This window comes from Nuphar pumila, chromosome 15, assembly GCF_984573655.1.
Source record: "Nuphar pumila chromosome 15, dmNupPumi1.hap1.1, whole genome shotgun sequence".
Taxonomy (NCBI): Eukaryota; Viridiplantae; Streptophyta; class Magnoliopsida; order Nymphaeales; family Nymphaeaceae; genus Nuphar; species Nuphar pumila.
The window spans coordinates 48,689,711-48,714,880 of record NC_143263.1 but is presented as its reverse complement, the minus strand read 5'-3'; the positions used below and the strand labels follow the sequence as shown (position 1 = coordinate 48,714,880).

The 25,170-nt window shown below is 37.7% G+C and overlaps 1 protein-coding gene across 2 annotated transcripts; it reads right to left on the bottom strand.

Annotated features, from left to right (window-relative positions):
• Positions 1–1,512: 1,512 nt before the first annotated feature.
• LOC149815370 (methyl-CpG-binding domain-containing protein 2-like) lies at positions 1,513–24,863 on the bottom strand. 2 transcript variants are annotated; one of them, XM_089988832.1, is made up of 6 exons: positions 24,667–24,863; positions 22,814–22,926; positions 20,645–21,282; positions 11,036–11,089; positions 10,657–10,838; positions 1,513–1,986 (listed from the first exon to the last, which is right to left on the bottom strand). In XM_089988832.1, the coding sequence occupies exons 3-6, from the start codon at positions 21,280–21,282 to the stop codon at positions 1,835–1,837; spliced, it is 1,026 nt and encodes a 341-aa protein (XP_089844958.1). In that variant the 5' UTR covers positions 22,814–22,926; positions 24,667–24,863; the 3' UTR covers positions 1,513–1,834. The 2 variants fall into 2 exon arrangements, with proteins under 2 accessions (XP_089844958.1, XP_089844957.1); XM_089988831.1 differs by lacking the exon at positions 22,814–22,926.
• Between the last annotated feature and the right edge of the window lie 307 nt (positions 24,864–25,170).

Here is a 25,170-nt window from a genome sequence, read left to right as displayed (position 1 = left end):
CGTTAGGTCCTTCTTTTCTGTATCCAGAATGACTTAGATATTCTCAGCCTAAGGCATGGGATATTAAAAATTTTAAATGTTGTATAGATGTTTCTTTCTGAGAAACAAATATTTTTCTCATCATAGTTGTACTATCAAACATGCACGATATGTTAGTACGACGATAATTGTACTGACAGTTTATGGTAACCTCATAATTTGAAAATGCATCATGATTAAAAGAAAATCACATAAATGGAGATGATCGCCTTCACATGCTAAATGTGCGATTTAGTTTAAAAGACCAGAGTATATTGAATGGGGTCTCAGATAAAATAAGACATGGCATACTCATTTATTATTTGGTTATGTCAAGAGAGATGATAGAATGGTACAAAAACTCTGATGAACAAGTTGTTAACAATTATGCTTCTCGAGTAGCAATGACTCAGTGTCTCCTATCATCGGAGTTAGGAGACTGAGCTACCAAATATTATCTTAGTTGGTAAATCTCAATGGCTTCTGCAGAAGATCAAATGCATCCCTCGATAACAAATGACCTCCGAAGAATTTTCTCTCAGTTATTAGGCTATCCTCATGGAAGCATGCTTAAATAGTTGTCTGGACTCTGGAGTATTAAAATACATAAAATAATAAACTCATGGACAGTCTCAATTGTTTTTATGTTTTATCCTATGCGTACCTGCATGTCAATCATTATCAAAACCAGATTACCATGCTTGTTTTACTTGTTCTAAAATATGTAAAATAATGTATATGTTAGTCTTGTTCTGGTTTTTTATATCTAAGAACCTATCATACTTTCATAAGTCTGACACATTTTATGAGATATAAGTGATGATTAAGTTAATACAAGAAGCAATGGTCTTTTTGTTGTTTCGCTCCTGAGTACATTTTGTAATTTTGTATAAAGATTTTTTTTATAATACTTTATTTTGTGTAAACTTTAATTATCAATGCACACCAAAGACGATAACATGATAAAGTGAAGAAAAACAATTACCCAAGTGAAGCCTGCAGTGATCTTTTGTTAATCCCCAGCTGCACTTCGACAAACGCAGAACAAAAAGTCTTATCCTATACAATTTTCACATCTGTTTGGTTTGGCAGGAATTCCATGTCAACTAAGTAGCTCACTGTTTGGAACAATTCACTTTCTAGTGTTTGTATATCTCCCAACTTTAGGACATAATTCAGAATCCTGAACTTTGCTTATGCCGCATATAAAAAAAAATGGGAATTCCACAGCCTGGTGAATCCAACCACTATTGAATTTCAATCCAACTATCCAAACACACCAACTGATACACAAAAACTTGTTTTCTTAATCTAACATGAGAAATGCATCTGTAAAAATAAATGCTTGAAAAAAATGGTGATAAAGTGGGAGAAGTTTGTCTGTGGACAAGTTTTAGGGTGTCAAAGCAAGCTGCTGTTTGGATTTGGTTTGATAATAATTATAATTAATATGTGGAGCCTTTAAAACCATATGAATATCATCAAGAGTAGCGCTTTCGAACAGCCAACCGATGGTTACTTTCATTTCAACTATTAATCCAAGGTGGACAATGGGAAAACAGGTGAGCGTGTTTTTCATCTTTTCCTTTTGATTACAAAATTCTCATACATACGCATTCAAAAGATACAACACAGAGCCCCAGCCTCCCCAACATTCCTGCAAAAATTTCCCTATGCAGAAAGAGACTTCGCATTCAGTTGTCCAACAAAAACGCAGAGCACGGACGTAGAGGATGGAAAATTCCAAGGGCAAGACTCACAAGCCTGTATTCACATTCCTTGCAACCTGGGGCTGGTGCTGGTAATCCGTACTAATTCAGTGATGGTCATGTGCTTGCCTGTCGAGCAGTGCTCTACTGCGCTTCTTCTGCGAAGGCCTACATGGTGAAGTCTCCACATAGTTGGTTGGAACCATGCTACCCTGCATTTCTGAAAATGTCGGTGGACCAGCCCATGCCAGAGGGTTCACTGCAAACCAGTTTTAGATCAGTTAACAAACTACAGAGGCACAACATTCTACAATTAAAAAGTGAGGCCAATCAATTAATGATATGGTCACTGCAGATAGATGTACTCTGCGGATGTGAGAACTCTATAAAGTGAACAAACCACCAGCAGCATTAAACATGATCGTAGAAGAAGAAAATATGTTTGAACAAACGCATCATATTATTTTCCAGTAAGAAAACCAGAGACCTTATGACAATCATTCATTTCTTCAATATGGTTATATGCCAAAAACTTAAAAATCTTGAAAACACCTTTTCGATCAGAATTGCTGCAACCCAACCTTGTCTAAACCACCACCGACGACAAAGGTGTTTGTGACATTTCTTTATTTTGATTGAAAATCCAACATTTGCCCTACTCTTGACAAAGAATAAATTGCATTTACTTTTGTAACTTCTGTACGGATTTACTATCAACAACTTCAGTATGCTCATCCATAAATAAAAAGTTACATGCACATCCCTGGGTTTAACCTCACAGCAAGTTTCAGGAAAGAACACATGTTTAACCCCACAGAGATCCCCAGGTCCCAGATGGTTTTCAGGGCTTTGAGCCCAATAATTCCTGTTACATGTTTGTTCCAACTTTCGGGTTGAATGAGATAACTGGACAGTTATGAACCACCATCATAACCAAGGGGTAACATGTTTGAATCCCACAGGGTTTATCTCCTCACCTTCCCTATCCCAAAAAAGAGAGTTTGTCCCAACCTTGGAAATGTGTTTTTCTGAGTTTTTCTGAGAGTTCATGACTTTTTCTGAGAGTTCAGTCCTGCAATTTCGTAGACCAAATGAATAGGAATCACATAACACAAAAAAGGCATGAGTTTGGAACACTGAATAGCCAGTATCCATAGAACATCAGGGATGGGTTGAGAGTGTGTTTGGGAGAGAGAGGCATATCATGAGAAGTAGCAATCCATCCCATACTCCCTCTAAAACTCTCATTTGAAGAAAATAATTTCACTTGCAAGATTTCTTGATATGCCAATTTGACTGTGAATTGAGCAACTAATAATGGCTCTGACTTTTTCCTCGTAGATTATTCTAGTAAGCTGCACAACATGGATAAGGCTGCAAACACGAGGATAAATCATTTCATGAAGTTTTACATTATATATAATATGCAGGAATGAAAATGGAGTATCCATGTGATGTGTAGCTGGTAAGCTATGTCACATGGGTGCGGGTGCGGGTGCGGCCCAATTTCAAAAATTTTGGACATAGGGACTCGGCTATATATATATATATATATATATATATATATATATATATATAACAATAAATTAATAAGATAGCACTAGAAACGATCAAAGTAATAAGATAGCACAGACCTGGCACACAATCTGGCTATATATATATATATATATATATCAAATTGATTTTTTAAATTTTTTGTCCTAAAATAGACTCGGTCAAAGTTGACCGAGTCCAAAATGTGGACGGGCTCAGCCCCAGTGCGTTGACGGAGTCCGACACTTGGTTGACCGTGTCTGCCCCGTGTTCGAAGCCGCACCCGTGTCGAGGCGTGTCGATGCGGGTGCGTCGACCCCCTAGCCGAGTCCATGTGACACCTTTCTTTTTTCAAGTTGCACACTTCTCAATGTTAAACAACACGTTATATTTAATCAAAGGTATATGGGAAGATGATGTGGATTTGAGCATTCTGATATTTGTATCCATTATATCCTAATGAAATTCATTATCTAAGGATTTGAGGTCTATGATTTATTTCATAGGCCTACTAAGACTTTCGTGTATTACTTCATAATCTGATTTAATATCGAGCAATCTTGAGGCCTTTGATTCATCTCACACCAATTATAGATGTATATGCTGCAATCTAGTTGTAATGAAACAAGAATGTGCATAAATAGATGCCTCTAAGGGCTACACAGACACACAAGTGTACACAAATACAATAAGCCACTTATGGGCAAGATACAATCTCACAAAAGATAGCACAAGAACAAGCCTACTGAAAAAGTCTGTTTATATTATACATGTATGCCTTGCCCGACCCATATCTATTATGGGTCTGGATATTATACCAGACCCGACCCATATTGTAAAACAAAGTGTATAAATACAAGTTTTAGGTCACGATTTCCGTATTGGAAATCGTGACAGCTGCAGCCTCTCTTCTTTTCTTCATCCTCCTTTTCCTGTGAGACAGATTCTGGAGAAATCTGACATGGTATCAGAGCAAAGATCCATCTAGGGTTTTGAAGTTGCTTCCAAAAGATCTGACCTGAGAGATCGATCTCCTTCCAATCAAGAGGTTCCTTTCTTCCTTTTTTCAACTTTTTTGCAAATCTGACCTGAAATCTATCTACCTTCTTCTTGTCTGGAATATTCAGATCAGGTCGTGAATCTGCGTCAGATCTGAAGTATTCTAGTTTCTACATATTCTCGGCTTTACATTTTGTCTTGAATATTCAGACTTGATCGTGCATATGTGTCAGATATGAAGTATTCAATCTCTGCGCATTCTCAATTTTCTTTTAACAACTTGACTGAAATATTCAGATCTGATCGTGAATCTACATCAGATCTGGAATATTAAGTTCCTCATTGACATTAATTCTATATACATCAGACCCAAAGTTGGATCTGTGTTTTGTCTCTGTTCAGACTTTATATTTGACATTAGATCTGAAATATGAGTCCAACTTATCAAGTATATACAGACTTCTTCTTGTCGTTACATCTAATATTCATATAATACTCTAATCTTTGACTGCACAATATCCACTGTGACTTATCTGAGAAAGCATCTTCAGATTTTAACTCTTTCCAGCGTGTGCTGTTCAAAACTTCTTCCTGTCAATCTCAGCCTAAAAAAAAGAGTAAGAAAACTTTTAGATCTGGTTTTCTCTTCAGATCTGAAAGCTTCTGATCACTGATTCCTTGAAGATTGCCTAGCTTCAAAAAAAAAAAACGACCAGCAAGTTTCTCTGGCAGTGAACTATGCACTTCGTGAATATCTTTGTTAAATTTTTAAGTCATGGATTCCTTCCATTCTCCTCAATCCGGTCTTTCTTCAAGCTTCCTCAATCAACTTGTTTTCGAAAAGTTAACCACCTCAAACTTCTTGATTTGGAAGAGACAAATCATTTCTTTTATAAGGAGTCAAGGTCTCTTAGGTCATCTGGATGGAACCACTCCAGCCCCGCTAGAATTTGTTACGAGAGAAGAGAAAGATGATAAAGGGGCAATTTCAATTGTGTATGTCAAAAATGCAGAATATCTCGACTAGGAGAGGAAGGATCAGTCAGTAGTTGCATACATTACCTCTACATTGTCTCAAGAGGTTCTTGTTACAATCCCTGAGCAACTTTGGGAGAGACTGATTCAGACGTATTCACAAGTTTCACAGGCAAAGATGGTTTTTCTCAAGAAGAAATTTCAGTTGCTGAGAAAAGATTCCATGACCATCATAGAATAACTAAACAAGATGAAGACTATCACAGATCAACTTGCAGTTATAGGATGTGCAATGACCGATAGTGATATGGTGCAACAAACTCTAAGTGAATTGAGATTCGAGTACAATATGATTGTCACTTCATTATTGTGCTTGCCTGCTCTTCCTACTTTTGATGAGTTGTGGGCTAAATTAATTCAGTATGAAATGAGTACTTTTGATGAGTTGTGGGCTAAATTAATTCAGTATGAAATGAGTATGAAATGACTCTGAAAAGCTTTTTTAAAGAAAATCACGCTTAGACGAATCCACAAGAAGTTTTTGTCACAGGGGTGACTTACGGTCGAGGACGGAGGCGAGGTGGACAAGGGCGAAATGGACACGGAGGACGTGGATTGCTTCTCACTCCTAATATGTCGACCATTGCTCAGGGACAAAGATTCATCCTCACTTGCTTTCTTTGCAATAAAAGGAGGTATATCAAGGTGAATTGTTGGCACAATCCTGAAAATAAAGGAAAGGCTCCACAGACAGAATATAAAAGGAATCCCAATAGTACCAGAGAAAGTGGAGAGATTAGAGAGTTGTTGATATTTGTCTTGTCAGGATTGAATCTAAAGCAGAATGACCAAGGAACTTGGTTTGTTGACTCCGAAGCAAAAACCCACATGACTGGTGATGCAGGTAAACTTTTCAAACATATTCCTTATTTTGGAAAAAGTAAGATTGTCGTTGGAGATGGTTTTTATCATCCTGTTTCTCACGTTGGAAAGTATGTCATTCCCATGTCACATTCTACCCTTGAACTTTTCAATGTCCTTCATGCTCCCAATATCAAGAAAAATAGTCTTTGTTTCTAAACTTGTTGATGATAATCATGCTTCAGTCGAATTCACTCCATTTTCTGTGCAAGTCAAGGACCTTTGCACGAGGGAAACATTCGTTGAAGGAAAGAGACAAGGCAATATCTATGTCTTTCAAGAAGATCCATGTCATTCGGCATGCCCTGCCCATCTGAATTTGAAGTCTTCATTAGAGTCATGTTTTTTTCTTCTGAATATGTTCTTAGTATTTCTGAATGTAATAAGCCTTTTCTATGGCACAGTCGGTTAGGACATTGTGGGAGTCATTTTATTGAGAAACTTGTTTCTAATAATCTTATTCCAAAAGAAGTCTCAGTGTCGAAGAGATAAATCAAAAGTGTTTCAGTTGTTTTTATACAAAAGTCATGTATTACGTTTTTGTTCCATTAATAAGAGACCTTCAAAGCCTTTTGAGATAGTATGTTCTGATGTATGGGGGCTTGCCCCAATTGCCTCTGAATATGAAAGTAGATACTACTTAATTTTTGTTGACAGCTATTCTCGATACACTTGGATATACTTCATGAAAAATAAGTCGAATGTTTTTCTTTTGTTTCAGAACTTTCTCGCCTTAGTAAAAAATCAATTCTCTGAGTCTGTCTAATTTTTTCAATCTAATGAAGGAGGGGAGTTCTCATCCAATGGCTTTATTTTTTTCTTTAAAATAATGAGATAGGAAGAAGGGTATCCTCTCTACACACACCACAACAAAATGGGATTGCTGAGTGAAACATAGGCATATCGTTGAAAGTGTGATGAGTATGCTACACGACAGTAATCTTCCCATTAACATGTGGACAAAAGGTTTTCATTCTGCCGTACATGTGATAAATAGGCTGCCTATGGTTGTTTTGGAAAATGTCTCCTTATCACTATCTTTTTGGAGTTCATCCTAATTATCATGATTTACGTGTTTTTAGATGTCTTTGTTATGTGCACATTGATCAGTCTCTGAGAAACAAGTTTCAAGACAAGGCTCAGAAATGTAGATTTGTGGGATATGCAGACGACTATAAAGGATACAGGTGTTATGACTTCGCTAACAGATGTATCAAAACCTCAAGAAATGTTGTCTTTGACAAGCTGAATTTTGTTCATAAAGCTGGCACAACTGATATGCCCTCTACCACAGTTGAAGTTTATTATCCTTGGTTGAATTCAGAACACTTTACTAGTCCCAACGAAAGATGTTCTTCAGACTGTGTGTAGCAGGAAGAAGAGAGGTCTGAGATCCTTGGTGCATCGGGATCACAGAATGGGAAAAAAGCATTGTTATTTGTACCGGGCAGATATAAGGCATTTCTTATACCAGACAAAGAACGACTGCGTCAAGACTCTTAAATCGCGCACCAAAAGCTGCATCTACTTCCTCACATACTTCTGAGCTCAGGAGATCCAATCGCATGCGGCATCCTATTGATAGGTGGATCATCTATAACAACTTCTCCATGTACTTTCAGGTATTTTTAACTGCCATCAAGAGGGAAGATGAACCTATTATGTATTATCAGGCAACCACTTCTAAGAAATGGATAGAAAGAAGCCATGAATGATGAAATGCAAGCCTTGCACGAATGTGGAACTTGAAAACTTATTCCCAGACCGCTTGACAGAAATGTGGTAGGAAGCAAATGGGTCTACAAAATAAAGTATAAACCAGATAGGACCATTAAACGATACAAGGCAAGACTCGTGGCAAAGGGGTTCACACAAAAAGCGGGGCAAGACTATGATGAGACTTTTAGTCTAGTTGTGAGAATGGGAACGATTCGAATTATTCTTTCCTTAATTGTTGAACATAGATAGACGCCGAGTCAACTTGATGTTAAAAATGCATTCTTGCATGGGGATTTGAAGGAAGAAGTTTGTATGAAACAACCATGAGCAAGATTGTAGAACACATGTATGCAGGTTAAAAAGGGCTATCTATGGCCTAAAACAAGCATCTCGTTCCTGATTTGATAGCTTCTCTCTTGAGATTCAGAAGTATGGATTTTCTCACTCCCTATTGGATCACTCATTATTCATTTTTAGAAAGCAAAATGTAACCACCTTATTACTAATTTATGTGGATGATATTGTCATCACAGGAAACTCTGAAGATCACATCAAAGAAGTGAAAAACCTATTGGGTCAAAGGTTCAAAATGAAAGATCTTGGTGCCTTACGTTATTTCCTTGGGGTAGAAGTCGACAGTCGGGCTCATGGATTGACTCCCACTCAACACAAGTATACGATGAACGTTCTAAGCAAAATAGGTATGAAGGATTATAAACCTCTAGGAACTCCAACTATTCTTCACCAAAAACTAAGTGCTCATGATGGAGACCTGTGTGAGGATCCCACCAGGTATCGCAATCTAATAGAGATGTTACAGTATCTCACATTTACTCGACCTGATATTGTTTATTCAGTCAATCAAGTGTCTCAGTTCATGCATGAATCACGTAATGGACATATGGAGGTTGTTAAAAGAATACTCAGATATCTGAAAGGAACAGTTGAAGATGGGTTGATATATTCTCTGAAACCGTCTGGCAAGAATATGTGTGAGATTATTGCATATTGTGATGCCGACTGGGTAGGAGATCCAGATGAACGAAGGTCTACATCAGGATATTGTGTCTTCATTGAAAGAAACTTAGTATCCTGAAGTAGTAGAAAACAAAAAAGCCATACATAGACCAAGCACCGAGGCCAAGTACAGATCCATGGTTGCCGCTACTTCTGAAGTCACATGGGTCAAGCATTTACTGACCGAAGTGGGAGAAGTGATCTCTCGTTCTACCTTGTTGTGTGATATTCAAAGTGCTCTCAACATGTCATTCAATCTAGTACAACATAGTCGCGCTAAGCATATTGAAATAGACCAACATTTTGTGAGGCAGAAAGTTTAAGAAAAGGAGATTGAGCCGAATTTGTTAACATTGAAAGACAAGTTGTAGATATATTCACAAAAGGCTTGACAAAAGATCGTTTTTGGATGCTTAAAGGCAAGTTGTTCATGGTTCAAAACTATGATCAACTTGAGGGAGGGTAAAAAAGTTTGTTTATATTTTACATGTATGCCTTGCCTGACCCATATGTATTATGGGTCTCGATATTATACCAGACCCAACCCATATTGTAAAACAAAGTGTATAAATACAAGCTCTAGGTCACGATTTCTGTATTGGAAATCATGACAGCAGCAGCCCCTCTTCTTTTCTTCATCCTCCTTTTCTCGTGAGACGGATTATGGAGAAATCTGACACCTACAATATATAAAAATAAATAATTTATTTAACATAAAATGCTCAAGAGAAGCATACCATACAATATGGGAGAGATCCCATATATAGAGAGAAAGAAAGCAACAAGGGGCTAGTCCAACGGCTAGTTTGACTAGCCGTTGGACTAGCCCAACTGTTTCATTTCCAATTCATTATTTTCATCCTTTAATTACACAAATCGGTTTATTTTTCTTTCTTCAAATATTCTTGAAGCTTACATCATTATATTCCAATTCTGCTTCATGAAATCCCTAGACTTATGCATACATAGACATTGAAAATGAACAAGAAAAATTTAGAATTTGATAGACCGTGAGCTTTATCCATCTTTCATATTTTAAAGTTTTGAAAAATCATATCAAACAAAGACCAGTGTAAGAATAGAATCACATAAGGGTTTGGACAAACTACCATAATTTCAAGCACTTCCTATAATGGCATTTGCCTCCATGAAATAATGATGAAAGAACAAACAATCATGTAACCCTCTTAAGCTGAACCTAGTGCCTTGGTACTAATTGAATTAGTTTTTTATCCATTAAGCACAATTTTTCAGCAACCATGTTCTTCTCTTTAAAAAAACTTTATTTTACAGTGATCATGAAATCTTGCTGCATCTGAAACTTGGCTATACAATATGCACCACTCTTGGAGTTAATTAGAAATAGCTGAAGCACTTTGAGAGCTAATAAAACTGCAGAAGCAGCCAAACGAGTGAGAAGAAATGGAATTTGCATCATTCTACATGTTATCTGCTCATCTCAGCTTGCTAAAACATACAGTTGAAAACTTCAAAAGTTTCATTTGTGATATAATGTTGCTATCTTTAAGAAGTCTCCCCATACAAATAGTATATATTCAGAATAAAGATGGATTATCTATGTGCAATAGGTCATGAAAGCAAAAACTGCTCCACTAGCCAATAACAAACTAGCAAAACAAATTCAGTTCGTGCTAAACACCAAGGAACTCTGTCGCTATTTGACAGTTTCTTGGAGCTCAAAACATGCATAAGAAAAACAATTAATTTCAGTAATCAACTAAATTGGCTGATCAGATCTATATACCTGCCGTGGGTTCTACAGGTTCTGGCAAACCAAGACCCACATCACCACTTGAAATAGCAGGAGGTGCACGAGCTGAGCTTCGCTTTCTCACATACCCATCATTTAGTGGCCTTGGTGTCTGATATGAGAACTGAGATAGATTTACACCCGCATGCATGTATTCTGGATGGTCGAGCAAAAACCTGAATTATAAAAGAAAATGGAAATTCTGTCAACATCACAATTTCCTACTTGGCTTCACTCTTCAGCATTTTAATCCACAGACAACAACTTCACTTGCTTATAGAGTCAACGAATAGACTAGTTCATTGCGTAATATCACTATCTGAGACAAGCTGGCTTCGACTAAAAAAGAGAGAGACTGAAGTTAGAGGCATACTTCTGAACCTCAACCATTGAGCGTAATCTCTTCCCTGTAGGCGCGACATAGTAGCTGGAAAAAGGTCACTGAGTCAGGAAAATATTTGTCTAGAGAAACAAAAGAGCTCACAACAGCAATGAAAAAACAGAAAAAGAGACACTAACACTGAATCTTCCAACCCTCAGAACAATAATAAATTTGAAAGTTAGCTCAATAATATTGTATATAAGCATGTCACTACCATTTAGGGCTTGTTTGTTTCATTCCCACAGAAACTAAATTCCTTCCATGAGAATGGACACAGATCTAATAAAAAATCCTGCCAGCTCAGCCTTCCATGAGAATGCTTTCATAACAGGGGAGGTATGAAAGGATTTGCACATGAAGTGGTAGTGGTGGGAAAAACTTGGGCCCACTTGTGCAAGTATGGCACTTTCCTACCATGATGATTTGAGGTTTGTTTCACTCATGATGGGAAAGGGATGCCAGCTCAGCACTTTCCCATGAAAATTACATGAAACAAACAGGCCCTTAGACTGCAGGGAAAAAAAGGCAAAACAGGCAAGAATTACACATGCATAAAAGCAGTCAAAGGGTAGTGACAGAAATCAGACACCTAAAAGCAAAAGTGGATTGTCCTCCTCACTTTCATAACTAATCTGCCACCAACAGATCACTATTCAATACTAGAACTTGTTCTCCAAAGAATAAAGATCACCAAAAACAAAGGCCCAATGTAGTAAGGATGGCCATTCAAAGAACTCTCCAGATATATCTATCAAAAATGCATGTGTCAGATTCCTTCCATCATTTAGTAATACTTTTAGAGAATTAATTAGCCAAATTTAGAATCAATTTGACCTGTCAGAGTTGAATGTAGGTCATGCTAGTCAATGTAACATGAGCACTTATCAGCCACAAATATTGGCAATTTTCTTAAATTGTTGTGATTTTAACATAAAATTTACAAATATATATATATAGAGAGAGAGAGTCACTAGAATATGAGAACCAATGTGTAAACCGCGCTTTTCATGGAATTTTTGTTCTTTTATGTTGAATCTAACCGTATGGATGTGATCTACATGCTTGGTTTTATAAGAACCCGCTCTTGAATCATCTGATTTTTATGCATAAACAAGATTTTTTTAAGGCTTTAAAATCAATCGCTCATAATCTTCATAAATATTCAAGCATTCAAAAATCACATTTTTTCATAAAAATACACAATCCAATGGTTGATTCCTAGCAAATTCACCACGCCAAACACATCCACATGGTTGGATTTGCAAAAAAGTGTTGGAAATGTCCATAATTCTAGTTCTCATATTCTAGTTCTCAGATTTCAGTTCCCATATTCTAGTGACTATATATATAATCCTGAAAAAAAAACTTCAGAATGTCATCTAGTTTCATAATATCATGTTTCTATCACAATATTATTGTGATATATATTTTTTATGTTTTTAATGTCTTTCTTATATGTTTACATATTTTCTTATGCATTTTAAGATTTAATATACTGATACTTTTTCTGAGAACTTTCCATCAAAAACAATTTTTTTTAATTTATCGGAAGATTTTCCTTTGCTGAGGAAATCCCATTAACGAGATTTGCAACTACAGTACTTAAAACATCCAGCCTACATGTATCGATCCTACTACTAGCTACTTTGTGGTACTTCATACACACTGACAGTCTTCTATACCTCATACACATCTGTTGAAAATATTAGAATATTATACCGGCCATACTAGTTTAATATTGCCACCCTACTCTGAACCCAAGAGACATTGCTACTAGTCAACCTTATTTAAGAAATGGATTCCATCAGCTTGAGTAAAAGGTTATGAATGTTAGCTAAAAGGACCAAGTCGGCAAGAAAATAAGAGGGACAGATAGACAACATAGGCAAAAAGAAGTCACTTGTTTTAGGTCATGGGCATGCATGTAACATACTTTATATACTTTTCTGGTCATTGTGTACAAGCAAACATAATCCTCCTTCAACTTGCAGCTGAATCATAAAGAAATGCAACAAAAAATACAGAACCTCCTTCCCTCCACCCCTCTACATATAGATTTAAAACTACGATGACGGTCATCCTTGATGCAATGTACACAACCTTATATTTCCCTTTGCTTGCTCAGATAAAAATATGTATATCCACTGCGCTTTTTTCAATATGAATATTCTTCAGCAACTTTACTGTGGTGTCAACCTTCAAGCACTGTGAGTCCAAACAAGATGGTTGTATTTCATAAACTGAACACTTCATGGCCTATTTATGGGAAATATGTACAACATGACGGTGTGTCAGATGACCATTACTGAGACAATGATAAGAAAAAGCCAATAGACCCAATACTAAACTATACATGCAAGCATGCATGAATACATACATATATACACATGCATGCTAAATGGGCTTCTCAGGCTTTTTCGTGTTATTTTTTAATTCTAACCGTATAGATGTGATCTATGTAATTGATTTTACAGGGATGAGCTCTTGGAGTGTTCAATTCTGATACATGGGTGGGTTTTGATAAGATTCAAAAAATCAACAGTCCAATATCTTTGTAAACTTTTGAGGCTCCAAATATCGTTTTTTCATTAAAAACAAATGATCCGGGTGTAGATTCCTAGTAAATCTACCATGTCAAACACATCTAAGGGGTCAGACTCGCAAATAAAATACAGGAAAAGCTGAAAAAAACATTTAACATGTTTGCATCTCTCTCTCTCTCTCTCTCTCTCTCTCTCTCTCTCTCTCTCTGTATATATACATAAATACAGAGAGAGAGAAAACTGAACAATAAAGACAAAAATCATGACCATGTTGTTGGTATGGCCCATCTTTCATTCTTTTCACCACTTTTCATAATCGGCAACAGCCCTGTTCATATCATCAACTTGTAGTGCAACCTCCTTTCCTTTGTCATTCTTGGTGAGGACAAGCTTTAGCTCTTTTTCGGTGCCATCAACCAATCTCCATAGCCCTTGGACCAAAATGTGGTGGTTCACAATAGAAACACACATTACATAGTTGGTGTCGTTGAGCTTTATGGGAATGGCGGTGATGGGCTCATGGTTGTCCTCCATGGTGAAGAACATAGTAAGAGGAAAGTGGTGGATAACAACACTCCTTTAACACCATGAACTCGTGAAGCTCACGTCCACATGAGCACTTTGGTTACAAGAATCAAGAGCTCAAGGCTCTGATAACATGTAATGAAATAGAGTATGGGCCCACACACCTCACAAGAGGCACAAACACAAGCCATAATGGGCACAAGCACAAGAGCCACTAAGGGCCCGCACCAAAAACAAAAAAATACAATTTCCCTAAAATACATTCTAATATATATAACTATATATATATACACAATATACATATCTTAATAGAAGGTTGGCAATTCCAACAGGATGAAGGTGGAAACTACAGGGAGCAAGGGCCAAAAAGGATGATCATACAATTAAGATACGAACCAAGCACTAATACCCGACCTATCTATCTCTAGAATATAATTAAAAAATGTAAAGCAAAATTTCACTGTGGATGGTGCTTGAGAAAAACATATATGCACGCATGCATGCACAGTGCAACACAAAAAAAATTACAAACAGAGCAATTACCAGATGCGTGAGATACAGTAGGCATTCAACTGGCTTTGCTTAAAATTGAGGGAGGACCACTATAAATTAGGTAAACTGGTATTGATGAAGTATAGTATCACTAACGACCAATCTAATATGACAATGTGCATAACTACTAGTTTGTCTCCAGACATAATAGCCGAACTAGCATATACAATATAAAGTTGTGTTAAAATAGAGCATGTGCATGGATCTGGATCTGGATCTGGATCTGGATCAAGATCCATACGTATGTCAATCCTTTAACTATGCAGCTGACATCTTTTTCATTAATGGCATTTATGTAATATGATTGCTATGGTGTGATATTTTAGTCCCCATTGTAAAAGCTTTTTAATGTAAAGAGATTAGAGCTCGGTGGTGAGTTTCAGTTTTGCCGCCGCAGCCATTGTGCATCTCCCTCTCTCTTTTCTTTGTTTCCTGTGCAGGCTGAACAGACCCCTCACGATATCTCATATGGTATCCGAGCTTGGTTGCGGAACCCTACCAGAAGCATGTTCAACGACATCTGAAGAAGCAGGTTTTATTCATCTTTGTTTCTTGTTATTCTATCCTCTTTGATTTCCTTTTCTTAAATTTTTGCCGTGAATACTCGTTTATTCTTCTTCTTCGTAGTATTCTTCATTATCAACATTATCTGCCTCTTCTTCTTCACCATCAACGACCGCAGCTTCAAAACTTACTACGCCCTCTTCCTCCTCTTTGATTCTTTTTCTTTCTGTGGGTTTTCTTTCTGCAATAAATCTTTACCTCCATTCTGAATTTGTTAGCTTTGTGCTATCCGATTCTTTTTCTAAGTCAAATAAATTCGGGTTGAAATCTCCATCTCAATCTAAGTTGTGAATCTTTTGCTTCCCATATTGCTGAAGTTTTTTTTATTGTTGGACGTTCATATAAGTTTTTTTTATTGTTGTCGTAGTCTAGCATTCACTGTTATATCAGATTTTCACAAACTTGTATTGTTGTCCTTCCTCTTTTTCAATCAGTAGTAAAATTAGTGTTTTTTATGCAACGCCTATAGGCAGATTGTTACAGTTTACATTCTCAATTATAAAACTCAAAAATTGTTTCATTGATATGGATTCTTCTTCGTCTTCCGGTCCCTCTGCAAATTTCTTGAATCAGCTCGTTACAGAAAAACTTACTCATTCTAATTTCTTGACATGGAAGAGACAAATACTTCTGTTTATACAGAGTCAGGATCTCAATGAACATCTGGATGGTTTTGTTCTTGTACCACCATGGCTTATTTTGCAGGAAACCAAGGATGAGAAGGGTGACACAATTATTAAATATGTTAAGAATCCAGTGTATACAGCTTGGAGAAAGCGGGATCAGTCTTTGGTTGCTTATATTACGTCAACACTCTCTCAAGAAGTGTTGGCTACTCTTTCAGATGATTGCACTGCGGCAGATCTATAGAGTAAGTTGTCTCGGACATACTCTCAGATATCAGAAGCCTGGGTTATGTAATTAAAAAATGAGTTTCAAAGTTTGAAGAAAGACTCCATGACAGTTATGGAATACATAGGTCACTTAAAGAGTATTACTGACCAATTGGCTGTTATTGGAAGTATTATTTCAGATAAAAATAAAGTACAACTCCTTAATGGATTGGGCCCTGATTTTAACATGTTTACCACAGCTTTGCTATGTCTTTCCCACTTGCCCACCTTTAACGACCTTCAAGCGAAACTTCTCCAGCATGAGATGATTATGAAACAAAGGGCAGAAGAAAATGAATCAGCTCGTTCTCATTCAATTTTGGCCATGGACACTTCTGTAGGTTTTGGACAAGAGAATGGAGGGCATCAAGGAGGCAGAGGCAGAGGATATTTTGGGCAGGGAGGACGTGGTATCTTGCCTACACCTAATATTTCGGGTGTTTTTAATGCAAAGAATCAGAGGAGAGTGCTCACTTGTTTCTTATGTAACAAAAGAGGACATGTGAAAGCTGATTGTTGGTTTAATCTACATAACAGAAAAAAAATAAACAAAATTGAGAATAAGTCAGCTACTATTGTGGACACGAAAGCGACATCTACAGATGTACAACTTTTGTTATCAGCATTGTCACAGATGACGATCAAGCAAAATGAACAAGGAGAATGGTAATGTTGGTTCTGTTGCTGCCACACATGTCACGGGTAATGTGGGTAAGTTATCTCACTTATTGCCTTATCTTGAAAAAGGTAGTATAGTTACGGGAGATGGAACTTATCACTCCATTAGTCATACCAATAGTGCACATATTCCTATGTCAAAGTCCTCACTTCACTTGTCCAATGTCCTTCTTTCTTCTAATATTAAAAAAAACAGTGTCACTGTAGCTAAACTAGTTGACGATATGAATTCTTCAGTCGAATTTACTCTCTCTTCTGTTTATGTTAAGGATCTACGAACGAAGGAGACGTTCGCTAAGGGAGAGCGATGAGGAAACATGTACGTCTTCAAGGAGATTCCCTCAGTTCCAGTTCTCCAGTTGAAGTCGTTCAAGCATTCTTCAGTGTCTTTGCCTTCAGAGTCTTTGTCTTTCACTCCATTGAAAGTTTAGACATATTCGACGAAGGCCTAATGATGCTCCAGTTAGAAGGATGGAGAAATGGGAAAATATATTAGTTAAAAGAGGTCGGGGTAGGCCTAGGAAGACTTGGATGGAGATGATAGGAAAGGATATGAATGCTTTGAACCTCACCGAGGACATGGCATTGGATAGAAATGATTGGAGGAGAAGGATTCATGTGGAAGACCGAGAATGATTTTCTTTTTTGGTTCATATAACCGACCCCAATTGTTTTGGGATGAAGGCGTAGTTGTTGTTGTTGTTGTCATTGTAATAAGCCAGATATCTGGCACAATCGATTGGGACATTGTAGTCGGGGTTTCGTTGAAAATCTTGTATTTGATGGTCTTCTTCCATAGTCTAGTTTATGTTCCTTTTTAGAGAATAAAAAATGTTCATCTTGTGAACTCTGCAAAAGTCATGTTCTTTCTTTTCATATCAAGGTTTTAAAACTCGCCGAGTAACTCGGTGACTCGACTCGGCTCGGCCCTCCAGCGAGTCAACCCGGCAAGGCAAACTCGGTTTGCGAAGACTCGGTTGCGTGTTTTTTGTTGTGCATGTTATGTGCATATTGATTCATCTTTGTGAAATAAGTTTCAGGACAAGGCCGCTAAGTGCAAATTTGTTGAGTATGCGGATGAATTTATGACCCTACTACAAAATGTATTAGGACCTCCAGGAATGTTGTTTTTGATGAGCAAAATTTTTAGATCAACGACTCTGAAGAGTTGTCATCTCGAGAAGTAGAGGTATATGATCCATGGATGAGCGCAGATCTTTTTGCCAATACAGGAGAGACATGTCAGGCGACTTGTCCTTCCTTCGACTTGAGTAGGGAGTTGGATGACTCACAGATGTATGTTGAGCCATCTTCAGTTGAGTCACCTCCAGTTGAACGCTTCTCTGGACAGATATACACTAGAAGGGACAGAAATACAAGACCGAAGGACGTGGAAATCATCTCTAATGCTCTGGCTCAAAGGCCGTCACGCATCAGGCATCCTATTTAGTGATAAGTGAGTTATGAGACCTTTTCTCTTGATTTTTAGTTGTTTCTGTCTCAGCTCACAAAGCAGAATGAACCCACTTGTTTTAATCACACTCTTCAATCCCGTCATTGGATTGAGGCGATGAATGAAGAAATAGAAGCTCTTCGTGAGTGCCAGACTTGGAAAATAGTACCTCGGCCAGAAGGAAAGAATGTAGTTAGCTCAAAATGGGTTTAAAAAACAAAATATAAGCTCGAAGGAAGTATTGACAGATATAAGGCGCGGCTTGTTGCTCAGGGATTCACACAACAATATGGTGAAGATTACGATGAAACTTTTAGTCTGATAGTCAAAATGGGCACAATTCATATCATCATATCCTTAGTAGTAGACCAATGATGGAAGCTTAGCCAGATGGATGTTAAAAATGTATTCTTGTATGGAAATTTAAAGGAGGAAGTATATATGGAGCAACCTCCTGGGTATGCCGAGAAGGATTTAACTGCCTGGGTGTGCACGCTAAGGAAATCTCTTTATGGGTTTAAACAAGCGTCTCGTTCTTGGTTTGAAAGTTTCTCCATGCAAATTCAAGGTTATGGGATCACTCGCTCTTTATTTACCATAAGACAGACATTGTTACACTTCTTCTTATATATGTTGATTACATTGTGATCACTGGGAGTTCATATAATCATGTGCAAGACGTGAAGCGGTTTTTGATGAAAACTTTCAAGATGAAAGATTTAGGGGAGTTGAGGTCCTTCCTTGGTGTGGAGGTTGACAGACAAAAAAGACACATTGACACTCATGCAACAGAAATACATTCTTGATCTTCTGAAAAGAGCCAGGATGACAAATTGCAAACCAGTCAACACTCCGAGTGTATTACATCAAAGGTTGAGTTCTGAAGATGCTGCAATATTTGACCTTTACCAGACCTGATATAGTTTATGTTGTCAATCAGGTATCCCAGTTTATGCATGCTCCAACGGAAGGTCATATGAAAGTTGTGAAGCGCATTCTACTCTATTTAAAAGGAACTATAGGAGACAGACTTGTTTATCGCAAGAACGATAACCTACATAAAGGACATAAACTCATCACTTATACAGACGCAGATTGGTCAGGGGATCCAGATGAGAGACAATCTATCTCTGGATATTGTATATATATTGGACACAATTTAGTGTCTTGGAGTAGTAGAAAATAAAAGACAGTGGCACGATCGAGTACAGAGGCTGAATACAGGTCGATGGATGCAGGCACGGCAGAAGTTACATGGATTAAACACTTATTGAGTGATTTTGGGGAGACAATTATTCGATCATTTCTTCTATGCGACAATTAAAGCGCAATAAACATTGCATGTAATCCTATTCAGCATTACAGAACGAAGCATAATGAGATTGATCAATATTTTATACGGCAGAAAGTCGAGATGAAAGAGATAGAACTACATCATGTTCGAATAGAAGATTAAGTGGCAGACTTGTTTACCATAGGGTTAACAGCACGTCAATTTTGGCTATTGAAGAGCAAGTTGTACATGCTCCAAAACCATGTACAACTTGAGGGAGGGTGTTAAAATAGAGCATGCGCATGGATTTGGATCTGGATCCAGATCCATACGCACGTCAATCCTTTAACTATGCAGCTGACGTCTTTTTCATTAATGGCATTTATGTAATATGATTGTTATGGTGTGATATTTTAGTACCCATTGTAAAAGCTTTTTAATGTAAAGAGATTAGGGCTCAGTGGTGAGTTTCAGTTTTGCCACCCCAGCCATTGTGCATCTCCCTCTCTCTCTTTTTCCTGAACAGACCCCTCATGATATCTCATATTATGCACATGTTCCATCCACTCAAGTGGTGGCACCTTCAGGTGGAAAATACAAAATACTAAAAAAGTCCAAGTCTAACTTTCAATACCCTCAGTCAGTCCTATATTGGCAGGAAGCAAGAAGATTAAAGTTATCTTGTTCCATCAAATTGAACAATAGCACCTTAAGTTGGGAAATACTAAAAAAGTCCAAGTTTAACTTTCAACACCCTCAGTGTGTCATATTGGCAAGACGCAAGGTATGATTAGATAAAGTGATGTGCAAGAGAGAGTGAGAGAGAAAGAGAGATCTGGAACCTTTCAGTCATAAGCTGCTTGCATTGTTGCATGCTCCAGCAGGTATGGAGTTTTGCAAACAAGACACAATAAAGAACAGAAGAGATTTTTTTTTTAATTCCTTCCTATCTGTTCTCAGGAGAGGAAATCATCATTCTACTGCAATAACCATCATGAAAGGACAACAGAACCAGGAATCTAGAAGACAAAAGCAAGAACTGGATAAAACACAACTCTTTCAAACTTTCAGTGAAACCAGGAAATTCAAGCTAGCAGGACTCAGATTAAGTATGCATACACATCAGCAAATCGAGTGCTCCCTTCACTCCGAATCCGCAGCAACCTTTCCCATCCAGGAGGGGGCTGAGATATATTTGGTTTATCAATTGCCCAAATCCTAGTTTCATCTGGTTCCAGATCTTGTGGATCATCACAGGATATGTCTGGACGCCATTTCTTTGCATATTCACAAATGAACGGATCCTCAATGATAGTCTCTCGTATAGCTTCATATTCTTCCTTGCTTGGAATTACCCTCCACTTCATGCACACTGCACACTGAACAGTAAATGTCCCTATGGAAGGCAAAAGTCTGTGTGAAGAATATTTGCTTGAAGATTTACTGCAGTTCTGTGTTTGATAATCAGCAGGCACACTGGAAGGGGAAATCTGGCTAGGATCTGATCCAGGCTCATAAACTACCAACTGGTTTGAAACATTAGCAGGAGATTCATGTTCCACTCTCTGTATCTTTAGAGGAGCAACAACTTCAGGATTTTGAAGAGTGTCTTCCTGTGAAAGTGGCACCTTTGAATAAATAAAATCCTCCCTCTCTTTTTTAGGTACAAGAAGTTTTGGTTGCTCCTTTTCTGATTCAAGAGATTGTTTCTTTTCTTTTTTAGGCCAAAGAAGTACAGCTCCTTGTTGGGAATGCATCTGGACAAGCACAATAAATGTAAAATCACAAGCCATGGCAAAACTATAACAATTGGCATTGGCAAAAGAAGCTTAGCACTCATTTTCACACTGTTACAAGCTGGAGTGGAAATTTGAAATGGAAAACCACATGAAGAAAATTTTGGAATAGCATCTAGTTGCTTCGGAAACATGGATGAAAGAGCCAGATGCTGCTGCAATGGTATAAAGTGCTTTGGTTTTCAGCAGTCACAATACTCTAGACAGGCAATTATAATCATGTGTATTCACTTGCCTATGACCTTGCCCATTGTTATATATGGGTTTCTCTAACATTAAACTAGTTGTATTTAACATCAGCTACATTCAACTGATTAAAATGATAAAAATACCCTTAAAATAGTGCCATTTTTTAAAATACATGATTACTTTTTTGGGTCAAAAAAAGTAATTTTCACTTAACAAACTTAAATATGCAAAATGCACATTTTTACTTTTTACTAACTCCAAATCCAAAGATCCACTTTACCCAAAAAAAAATGACCATGTGCCCCCCTCCCTCCCAATAAGACAACTCCTAACTTGTTCAGGGCCTAAGACAGATATAATTTTCCAAGATGTATGTGCATAATCAGTTACAACATAAACTAAAAACTGGTAGGCAAACTTGTTCCTCAAGGATGGACTACATTTCACATATTAAAATTGCCACCATTTGACACTGGTTTTACCTGTCACCTGGTTACGGGTGCGGGTACGACACGGCAATTCCAAAAAAAATGGGTATGGGGACATGGCTATATATATATCACATAAATTCAAAATAAATTGAATATAATCTAAATATATATGCTATATCTAAAATATATATTATATACTGAAAATATGAAGTTATAAACTGCAAATATAATTAGAAATTATAAATTGAATACAAACTTGTATGTACAGAGGGTAAAATGGCGTGTCGACGTGTGTCAACACGGGGATACGCATGTTGACATGGGTACAGAGGGAAAAATGGAGTGTCAGGGTACCATAGGGTTCTACCTTACTAGTTGCTTCAAATGTCATTGACACCATATTAGTATATCAACGTTTGGTCATATCAATTCAGGCAAAACTGTCATTTCCATAAAGTTGGCTCTTCAACCTAACAAAATTTGTTTAAGAATTAAGAATTAAAAAAGTTGTTCAATTTGAGATGAGCATGTACTACCAGAGTTCTTCAACACAAGCTTCAATAGATACTAGAATCACATGGTGCTAAAACAAGTTTCAGGATGTCGCCATTTGACTCTTCTAACAAACAGAAAAGTACGCAAAACCTTTCCCATGGCACCCCTCACCAGCTAGGTATGGAAAATAAGGATTTCATGTTGATAATGGGTCACTGTTTTCGGCTTGCGAAAAAGAAAGGTATTGACACTAGTGATATATGCAACTTTTACAGCAGTTCAGCAATATCTAAACACTCATTTATGTGATGACAATAAAAAATCAGCCAAGAACGAATTCCCCCTAAATCTCAATCAGCTAGCTTGAAACAACTTACTTTGGTGCAGCAGATAGAAATCCATCATGCACGGACTATATTTATCAGCTTAACTAACAGATAGCTTGCCTCTCGAAGTTCTCTGAAGTTATCACATTGGCTCTAAGTATCTCCTATGCCACATTTAAAAATTCCAAGAGCTCAAAATTAGCACTTATGTTTGTTGAGTTTGGATGAGAATTAAAGATCAAAACAAAAACTACCATCACATTAGCAAGCGGACTGAATAACTAGACCACAGTTAATATAGATGTCATTGTCCTTGCTTAGTTAAGACAGTAGATTAAACCTATTATGCCACCATTATCGACACTTAGCTTAGACAGTAGATCAGAACATTATTCTGTATATTACTCTTATGGTTGAATGGTGAATGGTGTCATATCAAGCAAACCAACATATCAGGCTTGGTGCCCAAAAGGAAGGAAATACTTTTCATATAAAAAATACCAAACAGTCACCAAATCAGCATTCTCAAGATTTTCCTTGGCGCATGCTTTGATCGACCAATATAATTGTTGTATCATGAATATCATCCCAGTACAAACCATGGCGTCAGTATTAATAACAAGAATAAACGAACCTAAAGGTAGAATGGACAAATGCCAGAAGAATGCCAGGAATGATTCCACAAGGTCTTTAAACATTATTTGATGCTTGCGTTAACCAACATAAATAAAACTCCAGGTCAGAAAACTATCCCAAAAGAAACAAAGATTCGTGGGTATTCCACATATGGACCCTCAACCTGACATTAATTGAAACCAGAACTGCCTGTTGCCCATCTGGTACAAACCACTAGTTTGTTTAGTATCACTCTGACATATCTATCACCCACCAGAAGCACCATTTGGCTCTCTCGGACGGGATTTTCTCATTCAGTGGACCGCTTGGTTGTGGTGCTTCTGGTTTAGCCTGATCATGGCCAGAAATGATAACCGACAAGATCGTGCGTGTGTTTGCATGTCACAGGGTCATGAGTCAGGTCACAAATTGCAGGCTATTAACCTTCTAGCAGTACACATTACCATAAGAATAAGTGCATACTGTCTAAGACTTTTTTAAGACACATTTGCAACGCACGGGGAATGTATGGAAGAAGAAGAAGAAGAGAAAGAAAGGGAAGAAGACGTAGAAGAGAAGAAGATGATGAGAATGAGAGAAGAATAAAAAGAAAGGGAAGAAGAACAAGAAAGAACACACCTTGCTGCCAGAGGTGACTTGCCGGAAGGTGGATTGCCCGGAGGTGGGGTGGAGTGAAGGGAGTAAGAGAAAAGGGGAGTACCCTAACCCCTATGGGGGCTCCATTCCCTTCCTTTTTATTCTTCTTATTAAAAAAAAAACTAAAATGACCCCTTAAACAAGTTCCAAAGCAAGAAAGAGAGAAGAAAGCCCAAACAAAAATTAAAAGAATAACAGATTTAACCTCCAATATTGTTCGAGTTTAAAAGCCACTCGAAATGAGATTATTCAGTGACGATGAACAAGAAACTTATCGAGATTTCCCCACCGAAACGACTTCCAGCAAATCACAAACGAGAGGCAAGCAAATGAACAAAACTCCAGACCTTCTCCAGAAAACCTACACAGATTACATACCCAAAAGGGCCAAAACCCACGGGAGGAAACGACCTAAACTTTCAGATTCCTCGCACAGAATGACAGGGGTTCCACACACCAGCCGAAATCCGTAGAAACCGAGTCCACAATAAACGAATCCTAGCTAGCATTTTCCAAGCGAAATTTCCTCTAGATAAAACCCATCCGAATCGGAAAAACGCGCGGATAAAAAGAAATCGCCAAAAAGACAAGGAAAGCACATAGAAAAAAAAAAAGAGGCGGAGGGAGCAAACCTTAGAGATCGAATGAGAGAGAGAGAGGGAGACGCTTCACCCCAGGCGATGCATCGCGTGAAGGAGGGCACGAAGGAGTCCTCCAGTCCTCCTGAAGAAGGAATCCGGTGAGCGAGCAAAACGCTTCCTCCCTCCCTCCCTCCCTCTTCTTTCTCTTTCGCCTCTGGATTTTTTCGAATCCCGTTTTTCTACCTTGGTGTTGCGGAAAGGTCCGCAAGAGAGAGAAGGCGAATTTATAATGCTCGCTTCCTCCAGAATGATGATGTGCATTTTTACCGTTTTATCCCTATGTCTCTTTCATATGACATTGAAAAACATATTTTTAAATCTCCGATACACTGTATCATAATTGTGACGGGTCACTGTAGATCGAACCGAATCGCTCCTAAATTCAAAGTGGTTAGTACCGTACGGTCTACCTTGACATTTCGTTGGTTAGCATAATAACAAAAATTAGCCAGTAAGTTTTGAAATCCCAATGGGGGTTGGCGTAGACAAACAACT

Excerpts from the sequence above, each read along its gene's own strand:
- LOC149815370 (XM_089988832.1), bottom strand. The coding sequence starts at position 21,282 with ATGCATTCCCAACAAGGAGCTGTACTTCTTTGGCCTAAAAAAGAAAAG. Across the intron at positions 11,090-20,644 it reads AGCACTCGATTTGCTGATGT|CTACTATGTCGCGCCTACAG; the intron begins GTATGCATACTT and ends ACCTTTTTCCAG. Across the intron at positions 10,839-11,035 it reads TCAATGGTTGAGGTTCAGAA|GTTTTTGCTCGACCATCCAG; the intron begins GTATGCCTCTAA and ends TTTATAATTCAG.